The sequence below is a fragment of the Sarcophilus harrisii genome, chromosome 2, assembly GCF_902635505.1.
Source record: "Sarcophilus harrisii chromosome 2, mSarHar1.11, whole genome shotgun sequence".
Taxonomy (NCBI): Eukaryota; Metazoa; Chordata; class Mammalia; order Dasyuromorphia; family Dasyuridae; genus Sarcophilus; species Sarcophilus harrisii.
The window spans coordinates 419,420,454-419,435,911 of NC_045427.1; the positions used below are offsets into that span (position 1 = coordinate 419,420,454).

The 15,458-nt window shown below is 38.0% G+C and overlaps 1 protein-coding gene across 2 annotated transcripts in view; it reads left to right on the top strand.

The window, feature by feature from the left end:
* TBC1D9B (TBC1 domain family member 9B) overlaps positions 1-15,458 on the top strand; it is a 43,067-nt gene that overhangs the window by 16,316 nt on the left and 11,293 nt on the right. For both annotated transcript variants that reach the window (XM_031953820.1, XM_031953821.1), the window contains exons 8-17: positions 2,592-2,732; positions 3,282-3,432; positions 4,396-4,610; positions 5,097-5,214; positions 7,577-7,862; positions 11,141-11,270; positions 11,401-11,499; positions 12,038-12,106; positions 12,714-12,954; positions 13,464-13,529. In XM_031953820.1, coding sequence (XP_031809680.1) covers positions 2,592-2,732; positions 3,282-3,432; positions 4,396-4,610; positions 5,097-5,214; positions 7,577-7,862; positions 11,141-11,270; positions 11,401-11,499; positions 12,038-12,106; positions 12,714-12,954; positions 13,464-13,529 — 1,516 coding nt within the window. The remainder of the gene's footprint in view (positions 1-2,591; positions 2,733-3,281; positions 3,433-4,395; positions 4,611-5,096; positions 5,215-7,576; positions 7,863-11,140; positions 11,271-11,400; positions 11,500-12,037; positions 12,107-12,713; positions 12,955-13,463; positions 13,530-15,458) is intronic.

The following is a 15,458-nucleotide window of genomic DNA, read 5'->3' on the forward strand; positions in this document are numbered from 1 at the left end:
GGCTTACCACTCTACCAAAAAGTGCAAAGAGGGGCAGAACCTGACCCTGGGATAAAGCCCCAATGCAGGAATTAAAGCTGAATAGATGAGTAAATCCAAGAAATACCAACCAATATAAAAAATTATTGCAGTCTACGTAATATCTGTAGACATTGAGTCAAAGGTTAAAAAATGGATTTTCCACAAGGACTATGTAATACCTCAAAGAAATGAAATAAGAGATTTTTTTAAAAGGACATTAAAAACTTGTGAAAAAAAAAGAATTGGAAGGACAATAAATAGTTATGTTGCCCAAGAAATCATGAAATTCCTGAAAACCAAAAAAGTAAAACAAATTAATAACTCCATGCAGGAACAAGAAATATTAGGATAAAATCAAAATATTGAAAAAATAAAAGTGTAAGATAGCTAATATCCAAAACAATGGACCTGTAAATAGGTTAAAATTAAATCTAATAATCTTTGGATTTCCTGAAAGCCATGATCAATGAAAAAAAAAATCTTGTATACTATATTCCAAGAAATCATAAATGAAAACTCAGAAATATTAAAACCCTGGTGACAATGTGATAATAGAAAGAATCCACCAGCCACCAAAAGAAAAATTCCAGGAATACCATAGCCAAAATCCAGTGCTCCTACATCAAAGAAAAAAATACTTCAAGCATCCAGAAGTAAGCAGTTGAGCTGCTAAAGAACCACAATCAAGATCACAGAAGACCTGGAAGCTTCTATAGTAAGCAAAGGGAGATCTGGAAACAGTATTGCAAAAGGCAATTTACAACCAAGAATAATACACCCAGCAAAGCTAAATATAATTCTACAAAGGGAAAAGGGCTCTTTAGTGGAATAGAAGGTTTTCAAAATTTATGATGAAAAAATCAGAGCTGCTAATAAATAAATAAATAACTGAAAAACCAGAGCTGAGTCAGAACTTTGAGATACAGACACAAATCCATTTTAAAAAATTAAAAAGATAAATGTATTTCAGCAATTGGACAGAATTGTAAGATGATATAATGCTAACATTCTAAGGGGAACAGAAACAAGTATCCTTTCAGAACTTTAATGTCTTTATAGGATATTCAGGAGTTAAATAAGAAAAAAGGGGAGGGAGTTCCTGTTCTGAGGGTTTGAAGAAGAGAAAGAGAAAGGGAGATGGAACGTGTTATTTTTCTTAACTTAAGAAAGAATATACTTAAGAAGAATATGCAAATATGGAGTAGACATCATATAAACCTTTCTGAAACTGGCTTAAAGAAGTTTGAGCAAGCAGTACAGACACAAAGAATTTGGTATAAAAATGTGAAAGTAAAAGGAAGTAATAGAGAACAAGAAGGAGATGTTAAGAGATAGATTGATATCATGAAACAAATAGCTGAACACAGAAACAAACTTTGTGATCTTAAAAGAGAGAATTCGAGGGGGGGAAGAAAAAAACTAGCATCTATGGGAGCTCATTAGATTGCTTGTAAACAATAGACATTTGGAGAATGACTGAACTAATCGATGGTACATGCATGGAATGGAATATCATCATAAGAAGTGGTAGAAGAAACAATTTCAGAATATTGTGCTATTATGAATTGATACATGGTGAAGTAAGCAGAAACAGAAGCATAATTTACACATAGATGACAACTTTGGGAAGAAAAACAACTTTCAAAGAAGGACTCAGAGCAGTGACCAATCTGTTATCTCTGCAGGACTTGTGGTGAAATGTTACTCATCTCCTAACAGATGATGGACATATGTCCCATCATCAGAAAGAGAATTTATATTTTGAAATATAGCCCTATAAACATGAATACCCTAATTTGTCATAATCTATTTCTTTCAGTGGGGAGGGGAGTTAAGAGGAATGGAATGTAAACAATCGTGATACTCCCTAAAAGAGAGGGCTATTAAAAATATTATTAAAGTTGGTTTCAGAGAAATCTAGGCAGACTTGTATGAATGGACTCAGAGTGAAGTCAACAAAACCAGGAGAACAAGTAATATGATAACAATATTGTAAAGACAGACAACCTAGAAAAATTTAGGTACTTAGATAAACACGATGACCAATCAGGAGACTCAAGGTGAAACATGCTACTCACCTTCTGACAGAGAAGTCCATAAACTGAGATAATTTGTAAGGGTTGAGATATTGAGGGTAATCAAAAGAGGAATTTGCTTTGTTTGATTATATATTCTATAACAAGTGTTTTTTTTTTCTTGTTTTCTTAAATGGAGGGAAGAGAGGAGAAAATGAGGATCTAAAAATAAAATAAAATTTCATTTAAAAAATCAGTAAAGCTCAAAGAAAAGGATTTTTCATAAGAAAATAATGTATATAATTTATTATGTAATTTTTTAAATAGCAAACCATGAAATAGATTAGTAGGTGAATCGAGAGCTTCTCTTTTGATTCTGTATATATAGAAATGCCCTTTTTCAAATGTTTGATTTCAGAATAAAAAAATAAGATTTAGAAAGTAAACAATCTGTCAATGTCTGGCCCTTGGATAATGAAGTTTTTGACTAGCCAATACAATCAAGCTAACAGATAATTTGAAATACCTTTTTAACCTGCTCTTTCATTTCCTCAGGAAAGTGATCTGCCTGCCAGCCCATCCTCTACTCTCAGCAGTCAACTGACCTCCTTTTTGGAGGAGGCTCCAACTGCTTCTCATGGACTTCTCAAACTTTTTCAAAAAGACTCATCCACAGAGGTTCTTGGACCGAAGGGGGTAAGATTTTCTCTGTTGTGATTAAGAGATTTAAATTGAAGGATTGTTTGGTTCTCAAGAGAGAAAAAGGCTCATAGTATCACTGGACACAGACACACATGTAGGTGCCTTCTCTTCTGTGCTATCAGCATTTTTTACCAAAACTTTCAGTGCCCTGATGTACCTACCCCAAATCAGACTATAAATTAGACAGAATTGGCATGTCTTCTTGTTGGAGAAATGAAGAAAGAATCTTTGGAAAATAAATGGAAACGAGCTTTTTTTCAGTTGACATAAAATGGCATTTGACTTAAATTATTCAAAAAGAGCCTTAAGGCCGTTATATTTCTCATTAATTCACTGTAAGTCATAAGGAGTCCATGTCTCTTTTCAGTTTGCTAAGTGCATATATTTTTTGACTGTAAGGATCTGGCGGTGTAAGAGAGGTGGTCAGTGTTTCATGGGCGATTTATTTAGCAATGAAAGAGGCTTTCTGTGTATATTGCTTTGGCGTGATCTGTTCACATAACTCTTCTGGAGGCCACAATTCCAAACAATCTTTTTTCTAAGGCAAAAGAGAAGATGAAAGAAGAATCTTGGAATATTCACTTCTTTGAGTATGGACGTGGCATGTGCATGTATCGGACAGCAAAGACCCGGGAGCTGGTTTTAAAGGGTATCCCTGAGAGCCTCCGTGGAGAACTCTGGCTCCTGTTCTCAGGTGAGCTCCTACATCACACCTGTCACACAGCTGGAGTTTTCTTCTCTTTGGGAAGTTTTTTTTTTTTTTTTTTTTTTTTTCCATTTAATAGCCTTTTATTTACAGGTTATATGTATGGGTAACTTTACAGCATTAACACTTGCCAAACCTCTTGTTCCAATTTTTCACCTCTTACCCCCCCACCTCCTCCCCCAGATGGCAGGATGACCAGTAGATGTTAAATACATTAAAATATAAATTAGATACACAATAAGTATCGTTATTTTGCTGTACAAAAAGAATCAGACTCTGAAATATTGTACAATTAGCTTGTGAAGGAAATCAAAAATGCAGGTGGGCATAAATGTAGGGATTGGGAATTCAATGTAATGGTTTTTAGTCATCTCCCAGCGTTCTTTCTCTGGGCATAGCTGGTTCAGTTCATTACTGCTCCAATGGAAATGATTTGGTTGATCTCGTTGCTGAGGATGGCCTGGTCCATCAGAACTGGTCATCATATAGTATTGTTGTTGAAGTATATATTGATCTCCTGGTCCTGCTCATTTCACTCAGCATCAGTTCGTGTAAGTCTCTCCAGGTTTTTCTGAAATCATCCTGTTGGTCATTTCTTACAGAACAATAATATTCCATAATATTCATATATTGGGAAGTTCTTAAAGTCAAAACTGCTCTTCACTACAAGGTAACTCCACTGGAGTAGGGAATAGGGTGTGCTGGCAGAGACAAGATAGCTTCACCTACCAGTTGCTTATGGTGAACTTGCATAGCCCATTGCTCTTTATGACTTTAGTCTTAATAGCTCTTGGAATTCTGTAATCTAACAAAGATGCTACAGACTGAAACAGAACTGCTTGGAATTGATCCCCAGGCTCTTTTCTGTAAACTCTATGGATTTTATCAACTCCCCTAGTCTTGAAGCTCTTCTGAGAATGTCAGACAGTGTGATGTGTATTCCCACTGTAGGAGCCTGGAATGAAATGGTGACCCACCCTGGATACTATGCTGAGCTGGTGGAGAAATCCATGGGCATACAAAGTCTTGCTGCCGAGGAAATTGAAAGAGATTTGCACCGTTCCATGCCTGAACATCCAGCCTTCCAGAATGCAATGGGCATTGCTGCCCTTCGCCGAGTGCTCACAGCATATGCTTTTCGAAACCCAACAATTGGATACTGCCAGGTTAGTCACCACCAGTTTGACAGCCCTTAAGAAGGGATGGCTAGAGCTAGAAAGTCTCCTGCGGCCTCTCAAACTCCAAAGCAATTCTGTAGTTAATGCCAAAGTCCAGGGAAGAGGCCCTATCCTTAGGAAGCAGGCAGTCCCTTGACAAGATTGGATATGTCCAACACAAAGAAGGAATAGAAAAACAAATTCCAGTAATTGCTCTTGTCCCTCATTAAAGTAATATCTTTCACCCATTTCTGAGGGCCTCCTTCCCAAAGTAAATTGTCTTTAGTCACAGAGAATAGAGGTTTCTCATTCACTTTTCCGTACATAAAGTGCCCATTGTATTCAATCCTGAGCCAGGTCTCAAGGCAGAATGACCTTGATTTACCTGCTGTGGATGGACTGATCCATCCAATGGCTTGAAATGGGAGTTCCCAGTTTCCAACACTGCTTGTTCTCTGTGTCTTCTTATGTCTGTCCTGATGGGATGGTTCATAGGCTATGAACATTGTGACATCGGTGCTGCTTCTGTATGGCAATGAGGAAGAGGCTTTCTGGCTGCTGGTGGCACTCTGTGAGCGGATGCTCCCCGACTACTACAACACTAGGGTGGTAGGTGAGTTGGCCCAAAGCTATACCTGGAATTCTGGGAGTCAAGCTGTCTTGTTATTGAGCAATAAGAAAAATAAAATTTTTTTTTAAACACAAGTATTTTAAAATAAAAGATGCAGTCAGCACAAAAAAGATTTACTTTGAGAGACAACATGTTATAAGTAGTAAGAGCCAAAGGAATTAGAAGACCTGAATTCTAGTCTTGCTTCTGAAACTTTCTGACTGACTAATCACTAATAAATTATTTACCTTTTTATACCTCAGTATTTTTATCGGTCAAATGGGGATAGAAATCTCTGCCCTGTTTTTCTCATGGGCTCATTGTGAGGGTCACATAAGATCCTAGAAGAAAAAGAATATTGAAAACCACAAAGCCTTATACAGATGTCAGAGGGGTTTATCATAGTCATTTCTCTGATAGGGTTTAGTGGCAGTCAGAGAGCTATGAAAATCCCCTTTTGGTCGGCATAGGTTCTTCGTGAAAGAATTCATGAACCTGAAATATTAATTGGCAAAAATGGAAGTTTATTATTGGATGAGAAGTTAGCTTTGCTAGAAAAACTGATTTCTTCAGTAGCAAGTCCTATTAGGGAAATAGAGTCTGGCACTGAGACTGTCTTCTCAGCGGACAGAAGTCCTGGCAGGCAGCTATGCCCTACTTCAGACTTCTGCAAAGATAAAGAGTTTAGAAATATCCTTTAATAGGAATATCTGAGGCTCAGGTTTCAGGTTGAAAAGAAAGCCAAAGTCCCCAGGCCTAGATCTCCAATTGAATGGAAATTACTTCTAAGGCTTCCTGAATGAGGATCCAGCTACCAAAGGGGAGAGTGGGGAGGGAAGGGAGTTATTTGCCTTAGAAAAGGCCCAGTCTCCTGATGCCACTAAACTTGTCTGAGGAGATATGCTTCCTAGGAGGGCTTGAGACTCGAATCTCCTTTCTTTACAGATCAAAGGGTACACAATTTCAGAGTGTTAATTTTACAGATCAAAAGGGAACAAAGTTTCATACTCCCATCACCTCCATCCATATTGTAGTCATTTAAAGAGCTATGATTTTACCAATATGGGGGGGTCTCCTCTAGGACTTAGCCTCGAGGAGTTTCTGTGATAGAAAAACTTAACTCCCCTATAATCTGTCTTATACCACAAAGATGAGCCTCTCTGTACTTAATTCAGCCAGTCCTTGTGATGGGTCAAAGTCCAGGGACTACTCAAAACTACATATCTAGCTAAGGAATGTAGAGCAATGAAATCTTTTGTTCCCTGTTTGTCTCCTGTAAAAATCCCATCTTGACTTCTTACCTGTCTCCTTCCTTAAATAACAATACCTTGCTAAAAGACATCCTGTCTTCTTAACCTGAATGAAAAGATATCCTAGCTTCTCCCTTTTTCCACATGTAAGTTTGTTAGCTTGCTAACTGAAACCTCAGATTTTCAATAAATAAAACTTTCCCAAACTTTCTCTAACTGCCACTCTCTCAGAATTTAATTCTTCAGCCATGGCATCAACAAAGTCTTTTGTGAAAATAAGAAAATCTCTTTGAATTCTTTCACACTAACTGAACCATGACTCTCAAACACTTCACTTGGATAATGGACAGACAATTTGTCATCAAACTTATCCTCATACCCTTTACCATATAATAAAACCTACCCAAGCTTAAAGCCACTAGCCTAACCCTTGAAAAATCTATGAGTTCCTTTATACTATAATGAGTCATCAAAGAAAGACACTGATAGACTCCCTCTCCATAATATTTAACAAAGTGCTGCCTTTACTCATAGTACCCATAGTTAGCATGTTGATGAAAATAGTTAGATGTAAATTCCATTTTTAAAAAATAGGAATTGTTAGATCTAAGCTTTTTTGAGCCTAAAAGCTGAATTCTTACATTGAACATTTTGAAAATGTGAAATATATATATTTTTTATTTGATGGTAGGTGTGCTTATTATTCCCATTTTACAGATGAGGAAACTGAGATAAATAGAAGTTAAGTGACTTGCTCAGGGTAACACAACTAATGCCTGAGACCAGATTTGAACTTCCTGACTGCAGGCCCAGTGCTCTCTATCTACTGCAAAAGCCAGGTGCCATTAAGGACTGAATTATATTCTTTTTTCAGTTAGAGTTTCAGGAGAAAATGAGTGTTTATACCAAGAAAGAAAAGAATGTTGGCAAGGAAGGAAACCATTAATCAGAGATTATAGTAAAGGGTCACCAAAATAGCTTTTATTTCATTATCATGTTATAAATGATTTTGGTTATAAAAATCTGTTCCAGGATTAGAATATTCTTAACCCAGATTTACAGAGAAGATGAAGGATACCCTGGCTCACCATAAATTTCCTTTTCTTTTCCTCCAGGTGCACTCGTGGACCAAGGCATCTTTGAGGAGCTCACAAGGGAATTCTTGCCTCAGCTCTCTGAGAAGATGCAGGACTTAGGTGTTATTTCCACCATCTCCCTCTCCTGGTTTCTTACTCTCTTCCTCAGCGTCATGCCTTTTGAAAGTGCTGTGGTCATTGTTGACTGTTTCTTCTATGAGGGGATCAAGCTCATTTTGCAAGTCTCCTTGGCCATTCTGGATGCCAACATGGAACAGTTGTTGAATTGCAGTGACGAAGGTGAAGCCATGACAGTTCTGGGCAGGTGATTCACGGTTCTCCTGCCTTTTGCCCAGCCCCTCCTTCTTGGGCAGCCAGAAGGCCAGCAGGCCTTCTCATAGCTATACTGAGCTGTGAGAGGGCACAGCTTCAGGCATGGCCATGTTTTGATATGTCTTATTCTCTGATCCTTCTAAATAATGATACCGTGATAACTTCTTAATGACAGGACAAAACTAAGGGGGCTGAACTCAATGATCTCTAACTTCTCTTTCATCTATAATATTTTGTGGTTCTTTAAGTTGTTTTCTGATACCTTAGGATTGCTGTAACCATTCAGATAAGAATAGGTCCTTTTAGGGGAATAAGGCAGCCTTGCACAGCCTCATTATTCATTCAGCAAATGCTAATTAATTATCTATTGGGCTACTGCCCACAAACCAGGCAGTAGTAAGGATGTAGGACTTAGGCAAAGCATAATCCCAGCTTTCATGATGCTGACAGTCTAGTGGAGGGGTCAAGACGCAGATATAAATAACAAATACATAAGAGAAGTATAGATAAAATGCTGTGTAAGATCAAAAGGGGAAAGCATTATTGATGGGGGAAACCAAGGAAGTTTTCCTGGAGAACATAGAGATTAAGTTTAAAGGATGTATAGGGACTTAACGGTTGTAGAAGGAGATGGAGGACATTCCAAGCATGAGGAATAGCAAGAACAATGAGAAGAAGGTAAGCTTATTAGGGAAATGAGGGCAGAGAATAATTACTAGTAGTAATTAGATGGCACTAGTAGTAATTAGATGTGTAGGGGGAAATAAGACACCAGAATAGAAAAGTAGGATAGTGTCAGTTTTTGGAGAACCTTGACAACCTGATGTATTAGATGATCAGTAGGAAACAGAGAGAAGAGTTAGGGAGCACCAGCCACCCTTCTTTTCTAGGTACTATTCAAGTTTGACTGCCCAGCTCCTAAGTGAAGCAGCTCTGGGGCAGGGGAAAGAGGGGAGATGATATATGGAATAAGAAAGAATGAAGATAACAATGAGGTTGTTTCTCTGGGTGAATGGAAGGATGATAGTAGCCTTGATAGTTAGTAATGGGATAATTTGAAAAAAGGATGAATGACTCTGAGACATCCAGTTGAATATCTAATAGGCCTCAGGAATGAGATTAGGGTTGAATATATATATATCCAGAATATATAGAAATGGTATTAAATCCATGAGAATTGGGGCAGTTAGATGGCACATTGGATAGAGCACCAACCCTGAAGTCAGAAAGACCTGAGTTCAAATATGACCCCAGACACTTAACACTTCCTAACTGTGTGACTAGTTAACTTAACCCCAATTGCCTCAGCAAAAAAAAAAAAAAAGAAAAAGAAATCCATGAGAACTGGTGAGGTGACAAAGAATATATATATAGAGAGAGAAGTCCCAAGGTAGATTCTTAACCCACAGCCACAGTTAGGGGGCAGGATATGAATGATAATTTCACTCAGCAAAGGAATCTGAAAATAAGCAGACAAGTCAATCAGCAAGCATTTATTAAGCATTTAATATGTGCCATTCACTACACTATATACTGGGGATACAAAGAAGGGTAAAAATATAATCTCTCAAGAATCTTAAATGGAAGAGAAAACATACCAAAAAAAATATGTGCAAGATATATATATATATATATAAATGGAAGGTGAGCTCAGAAGAAGATGCTAGTAGTTAGAGAGATAGGAGTAGGACTGGGAAAGGTCTCCTGCAGAAGATGGGGGGGGAGTGAAATGTTATGTGTGAGGAACAGCAGGAAAACCTGTGCAGCAGGGGAAGAAAGCATATAGAGGCTAGAAATGTAAAAAGAAAGTAGGTTATTAAGAACTTTAAAAGCCAGAAGAGGATTATATATTTGATCCTGGAGTTTATATACAAAACAAAAGTGACCTGGTCAGACCTGTGCTTTAGGAACATCTCTGTGATAGCAAAGTGAAGAAAAGCCAAAAAAGCAGCATCACGACAACTCAGGAAATGGATACTTTCCAGAGGGAGGAGGTGGCCAACAGTGTCAAATGCCACAAAGAGGTCAAGTGGGATGAGAATCGAGAAGATTTCCATCTGATTTTGCAATTAAGAAATCCTTGGTAATTTTGGAGATAGTGGGGTCGGTTGAAAGATGATGTTGAAAACCAGATTGCAGTGACTTAAAAATGAATGGGAGGAACAGAAGTAGAAGCAAGGAGTATTGATAATTTTTCCAGTTCATTGGCAATGAATAAAGCCTAAGAGGATGAAAGGGTCAAATGGGTTTGGTTTGGTTTTGTTTTTAAGAAGAGGCATATGGGTATGCTTGTAGATAATAGAAAAGAAACCAGGAGATGGGGGAAGATTGAAAAGTGGGGCAAGATAGGGGCAATCTGCTGATGAAGGAAGGAAAAGGGGAGATTAAGAGTATGTATAAAGATATTGATCTTAGTAAAAAAAAAAAAAGGGGGGGAGGCCTCTTTATTAGAAATTGAAACAAGGGAAAGAAGAGAATAGAAGATTGTGGCAAGGAGGTGGAGTCAATGAAAGAAGAGGATGCTGATGGCAAAAGACTTCTTTCTCGATGAAGTATGAGGCCAGGCCCCAAGTATGAGATTTGAGGGGAGAAAAAAGAGTATAGGACAGCTACTTTTTGAGAGTGGAATAAACACTCAATTTGGGAGAAGTAAAAAATGGCTTTGCTGCAGTGAGGATCTAAGATTAAATAACATAAGTTTGTAGTAGATTCAGTCAGCAGAGTTGTGTGACTTCCTCCAACTGCATTCAGCAATATGTATCACTGTGCCAGCAACCAATCTTGAGTTTTGGCTATGGCCTTAAAGTGGTGATTCACTTCTGTATTGTTCTTTGCTTCCAATTTCAGTGGAGATAGTTGGCCTCTATTCAAGTTGTGTATCTTATCCTTACCTTTGTCATCATAGAGACAAAGCAGTCAGAGTTTCTTGAACCAAAGGTTTTAAAAAGAAAATCAGACTTGGGGATTTCCTCGTAGGGCAAATGTAGCTAAACTAGAGTTACAGACTATTTATTGCAACTTAAATTTCTAAGAGTGTCATGAAGCATTGGAATTTTCTGATTTAGACGGAAGATGTCTCCAAGCCAGAGAAGGTTCCCAGTAGTCTACTTAAACATAAGACATTTACATTTATATAAGTATATATGAAAAATAAATGAGTAGTCAAAGACAGACCCCTCAAGGAGCTTCTTCCATTTGATTTTTGCCTATTTCTTATTCTTATTTACTGTTTTCTAAACTGCGGAATTTTTTCCCCTTTTTTAATCATAGATACCTGGATAATGTGGTGAATAAACAAAGTGTTTCTCCACCTATCCCACACCTACATGCCTTACTCACCAGTGGAGATGAGCCTCCTCCTGAGATTGATATTTTTGAACTCTTGAAAACATCCTATGAGGTCAGGAATCACACTAGATTTGACTTTCTTTAACAATTGTACATACATCCCAATTAAATGACTTAGATGTTGGTATATGCTGACATGCCTTTATCTGAAGCTATTTAACTGACTTTTTTTACTTTTCTAGAAATTTAGCAGTTTAAGAGGAGATGATATTGAACAAATGCGGTTTAAGCAAAGACTTAAAGTCATTCAGTCCTTGGAAGACACAGCAAAAAGGAGTGTGGTATGTGAAACCTCAAATTTGATCCAGAAGCTTTTATCAGGATATCGGCACACCCTTGCCAATGTTGTTTTTAGGCTTCTCTCTTTCTAGGATTTTCCTAGATCATTTTCTATTCAGTAGAGAGAGCTGCTGAGCACTGAAAGTACCACTTATTATTTAGCTCTGATTAATTCTCATATGGTTTGGTCAATTATTGGAGTTTTCAAATGATGGTAGTTGCCGAACTGAGATCAGAAATGACTACGCCTCTTCACAAAGCAGTAAATTTGAGTTTGCTTTCTACCATTCTGTTGGGGTGGGCAAATATATGTTTCTTTTCCTTCTGAAAGAAATATTGTAGATCTAGGATTTCCTATCTGTGACAAGCACTTGTAGTCTTCTGGTTAGTCTTCTTTGTGCTTGGGGACAGTAGAAGACACTAGTAGTTAGTCATTCATGTCTCTCCAATTTATTTCATTACCGCACACTTACCATTATAGAACCATATTATTCTGCCTACTTTTAAGTTCAATAAATATGTTTTCTTCTTTATCCCAAGGTCCGAGCTATATCTAGTGATATTGGCTTTTCCATGGAAGAGTTAGAAGAGCTTTATATGGTGTTTAAGGTAGGATTCTAGAATGGACATTGCATATTTCATCTTTGTTGGCTCTGAAAGTGAATTTTCCTGGTTTTCTTCATCAAATCTACTTTCCTAAAGTAGAACAGCCAAGGGCCTCTTGCTAAAAGAGAGATTTTCATAAGGTATTCCTCTGGTCATCATATGCCCTGGGTCCACTTATATCACATCTTTCTACTTTCAGCTTTCATCAGTTATGCAACAAAAGTTGATAAACTTTTATAATTCCTGAGCTGCTTTCCTACCTCCTTATTCCTGCTGCTTTCTTTTAACTCTCTACCTACAGTGAGACAAAAATAACTATAATAAGACAATATAGGGGTAAACAAGAATGGAAATTAGCTTTAATACTTTTTTTTCCTAGATGGAGTCTATGAACTTGGGGGTTTTAGATAAGTAGATAACTGTATTTCCATATAATTGGTTTTCTTTGTAATTCTGTATATTTTAGTTTATATATTTAAAATTTTTAAGAATGGATTCATAGGTTTTACTAGACTACCAGAGGGATTGATGATATAAAAAAGTTTAAGAACCTATGCTCTGGAAACAATATGAAGATTTCAGTTCAGCAAACCACTCCTTCCATTTGTAGGCCAAATACTTAATGAGCTGTTACTGGGGCAATAACCGCATGGCAGCCATTCGCCGGGACCAGAGCCTCCCTTATCTGGAGCAGTACAGAATCGATGGAAACCAATTCAGGGAACTCTTTATCAGCTTGACTCCCACGACCTGTGGCTCTCACACTCCAATACTAGCTGGACGGATGTTCAGACTTCTAGATGAAAACAAAGACTCTCTCATCAACTTCAAGGAGTTTGTGACTGGGATGAGTAAGTGTCTTTAGGGCTTATTTGCTTTCCCAAATTTGTTAATATTGCATAATAAATCACAAAACTGGTAATAACCCTTATCTTATTCAAATTTCTCATATAGCTGAAAATAAAGCCCAGAAAAGGGAATTGATGAGTTTGTAACAGTTACTAGGAATAGAAACTGGGTTCTTCATACACATTCCCCCAGGGTTCTTAATTCAGGACTAGTGAGAGTGTGGTAATAATGCTAATAAGACTTCTACCTTATACTTAAGTAATTATTAATCTTTCAAGAAGCCCAAAGCTTTAAACATGGAAGCCAGCTAAATCTTAACAGGAGCTGGTAGAAGACAAAGCAATATTGTCCCATGTTACTTTATGAATAATTCATAGGGTAGGGAGAAAAATCCTGCCACTAGACACACTTCTTTGAAGTAATAGCTGCACCCTGTTGTGCTTTTCTGAATTCTGTGTGATGATATCTCTGTGAATGAATCCAGATAAAATTACTTTCCTTTTCTAAATAGGTGGAATGTATCATGGGGACCTAACAGAGAAGCTTAAAGTTCTTTACAAGCTACATCTTCCTCCAGGTAGGAGAACTCTGTACTCACTTCAGCCCCAGGTGGAAGCCCCTGTTAAGTGTTTTTTAAGTGACTTGTAGCTAGCTGCCTGAAACCCTACTCAACATTTTCAGATCTTGAAATGCAAGGTGTCTAGAGCATTCCTTAGTAAAGAAAAGGCCCTTCAGATCTCTATACATTGGTTCAAGAAGAGGAGGCACAGAGCAACTTTCTTCCTAGACAAGAATTCATTCAGCTCTATGCAGCAAGATCCCAGCTGGAAGTTTTGAAGCCCTTCAGGACCTGAAGGGCATCCCCCTGACTTTGAGGCAGTGAAGATTGAGATGGCAGTGAGACAGACAGGATTTGAGGGAGAAGTGAATTTTGTACTGTCTTGTACAAGAGGTGGGTCCTATGAAATTGTGCATATATACCACAGATTCCATCTGGAGGAGATTGCCTCCGTTCTGGAGAGTGAGCTCCCCGGGGGACCTGCTCTTTGGCTTAGGAAAGCTTACAACTCCACAGATCTCTTTGGCTGGCTTCAGGCTCTTCTTAGAGGAGTTAATAGATGGGGCTCCCACAGATATTTACAAATAAATCTAAAAGGGAAGTAACAATCCAGCTGTAGAACGTGGAGGCATCCCAGTCTTAAATCCCCTGCTGTCCATTTTAACAACGTTGTGACTTTAACAACTTGTTATAGCACAATATTATTATAAAGTGTCACAGGGTACTGAAAAAGCCTGGATTTGTAATAAAAAGCAAGTCACTTTTCCTTTAGCCTCAGATTCCTGAGTAAAACTGGGTGATAATATTGGCATTGCCCACCTTACAGAATTGTGGATATCTCCATTTAACGATATAGCTCCACAGACATTTACTGTGAGTCTAGGTAATTGGGTACGTGAGAAATCATACATTTACAGAGGAGGTAGTTTAGAGTTAGAAAATAAATGCTAGAAATATGAATGTATATATAATTTGAGTTTTATTCTAGCACCAGTAAGGAGTTGTTGGAGCTTCTTGGGAGGGCCATGGCATCTTCAGCCCTGTCCTTGACAAAGGGGAAAGATTGGCAGCAGGGAGGCTTATTAAGAGCCCGTGGCAATAGTGCAGGCTTGATAGAATGAGAGCCTGAAGGAAAGCCTAGAAATGGAAAAGAAGAGACTTATATAAAGAGATTTTATGGAGGGAGGGTCAGTAAATCTTGGCAGCTGATTAACTCTGTGAAGAAAGAGCATCAAGGAAGACCCCAAAATTGAGATCCTGGGCAATTGGAAGAGTGGTGCTATCTGCCAAAGAAATAGAGGCTAAGAGGAGAGATGGATTTAAGGGGAAAGATTATAGGCTGTTTTTGGATGTGTTGCATTTAAGATGTCCATAGGATATCCAGGTAGAGGTATCAGACTAAAAGTAATTCGAGACTGGAGCTCAAGAGAAGTGCTAGGATTAGATAATGATTATTAGAGTATCATTATTATTAGATAATTATAATTAAACTCCTGGAACCTAATGATATCATCCAAAGAGCAAAGAGTGGCATAGCTAGGGCAGAGCCTCAGGAAACACCCACTCTTAGGAGATCAAGAAGGTGTGATCAGACCAGAGCATCCTAGGAAAGCTGCGTTGTGAAGGCAAAGGGGGTGGAGTCATAATTAGGCTATAGAAGTCGAAGGGTCAGGAGTTAGAAGGTACAGAGTAGTCCAGAAGGATGAGGACAGGAAAAAGAGCTAGGTTTGGCAATTATGAAATCATTTATGACATCAGAGAGAAAATAAATGTAGTCACATGACAGGGTTGGAAGCAGGTGGCAAACACTTGCGAAATAGAAAGTAAAGAATTGGAGGCAACAAATATACAGTTTTTTTCCCTAGGAATTTGGCTTCAAGAGGAAGGATATACACAGTCATCAGGGAAAGGAAGTAATGGACAAGGACAAATTGAAGATTCTAGAAG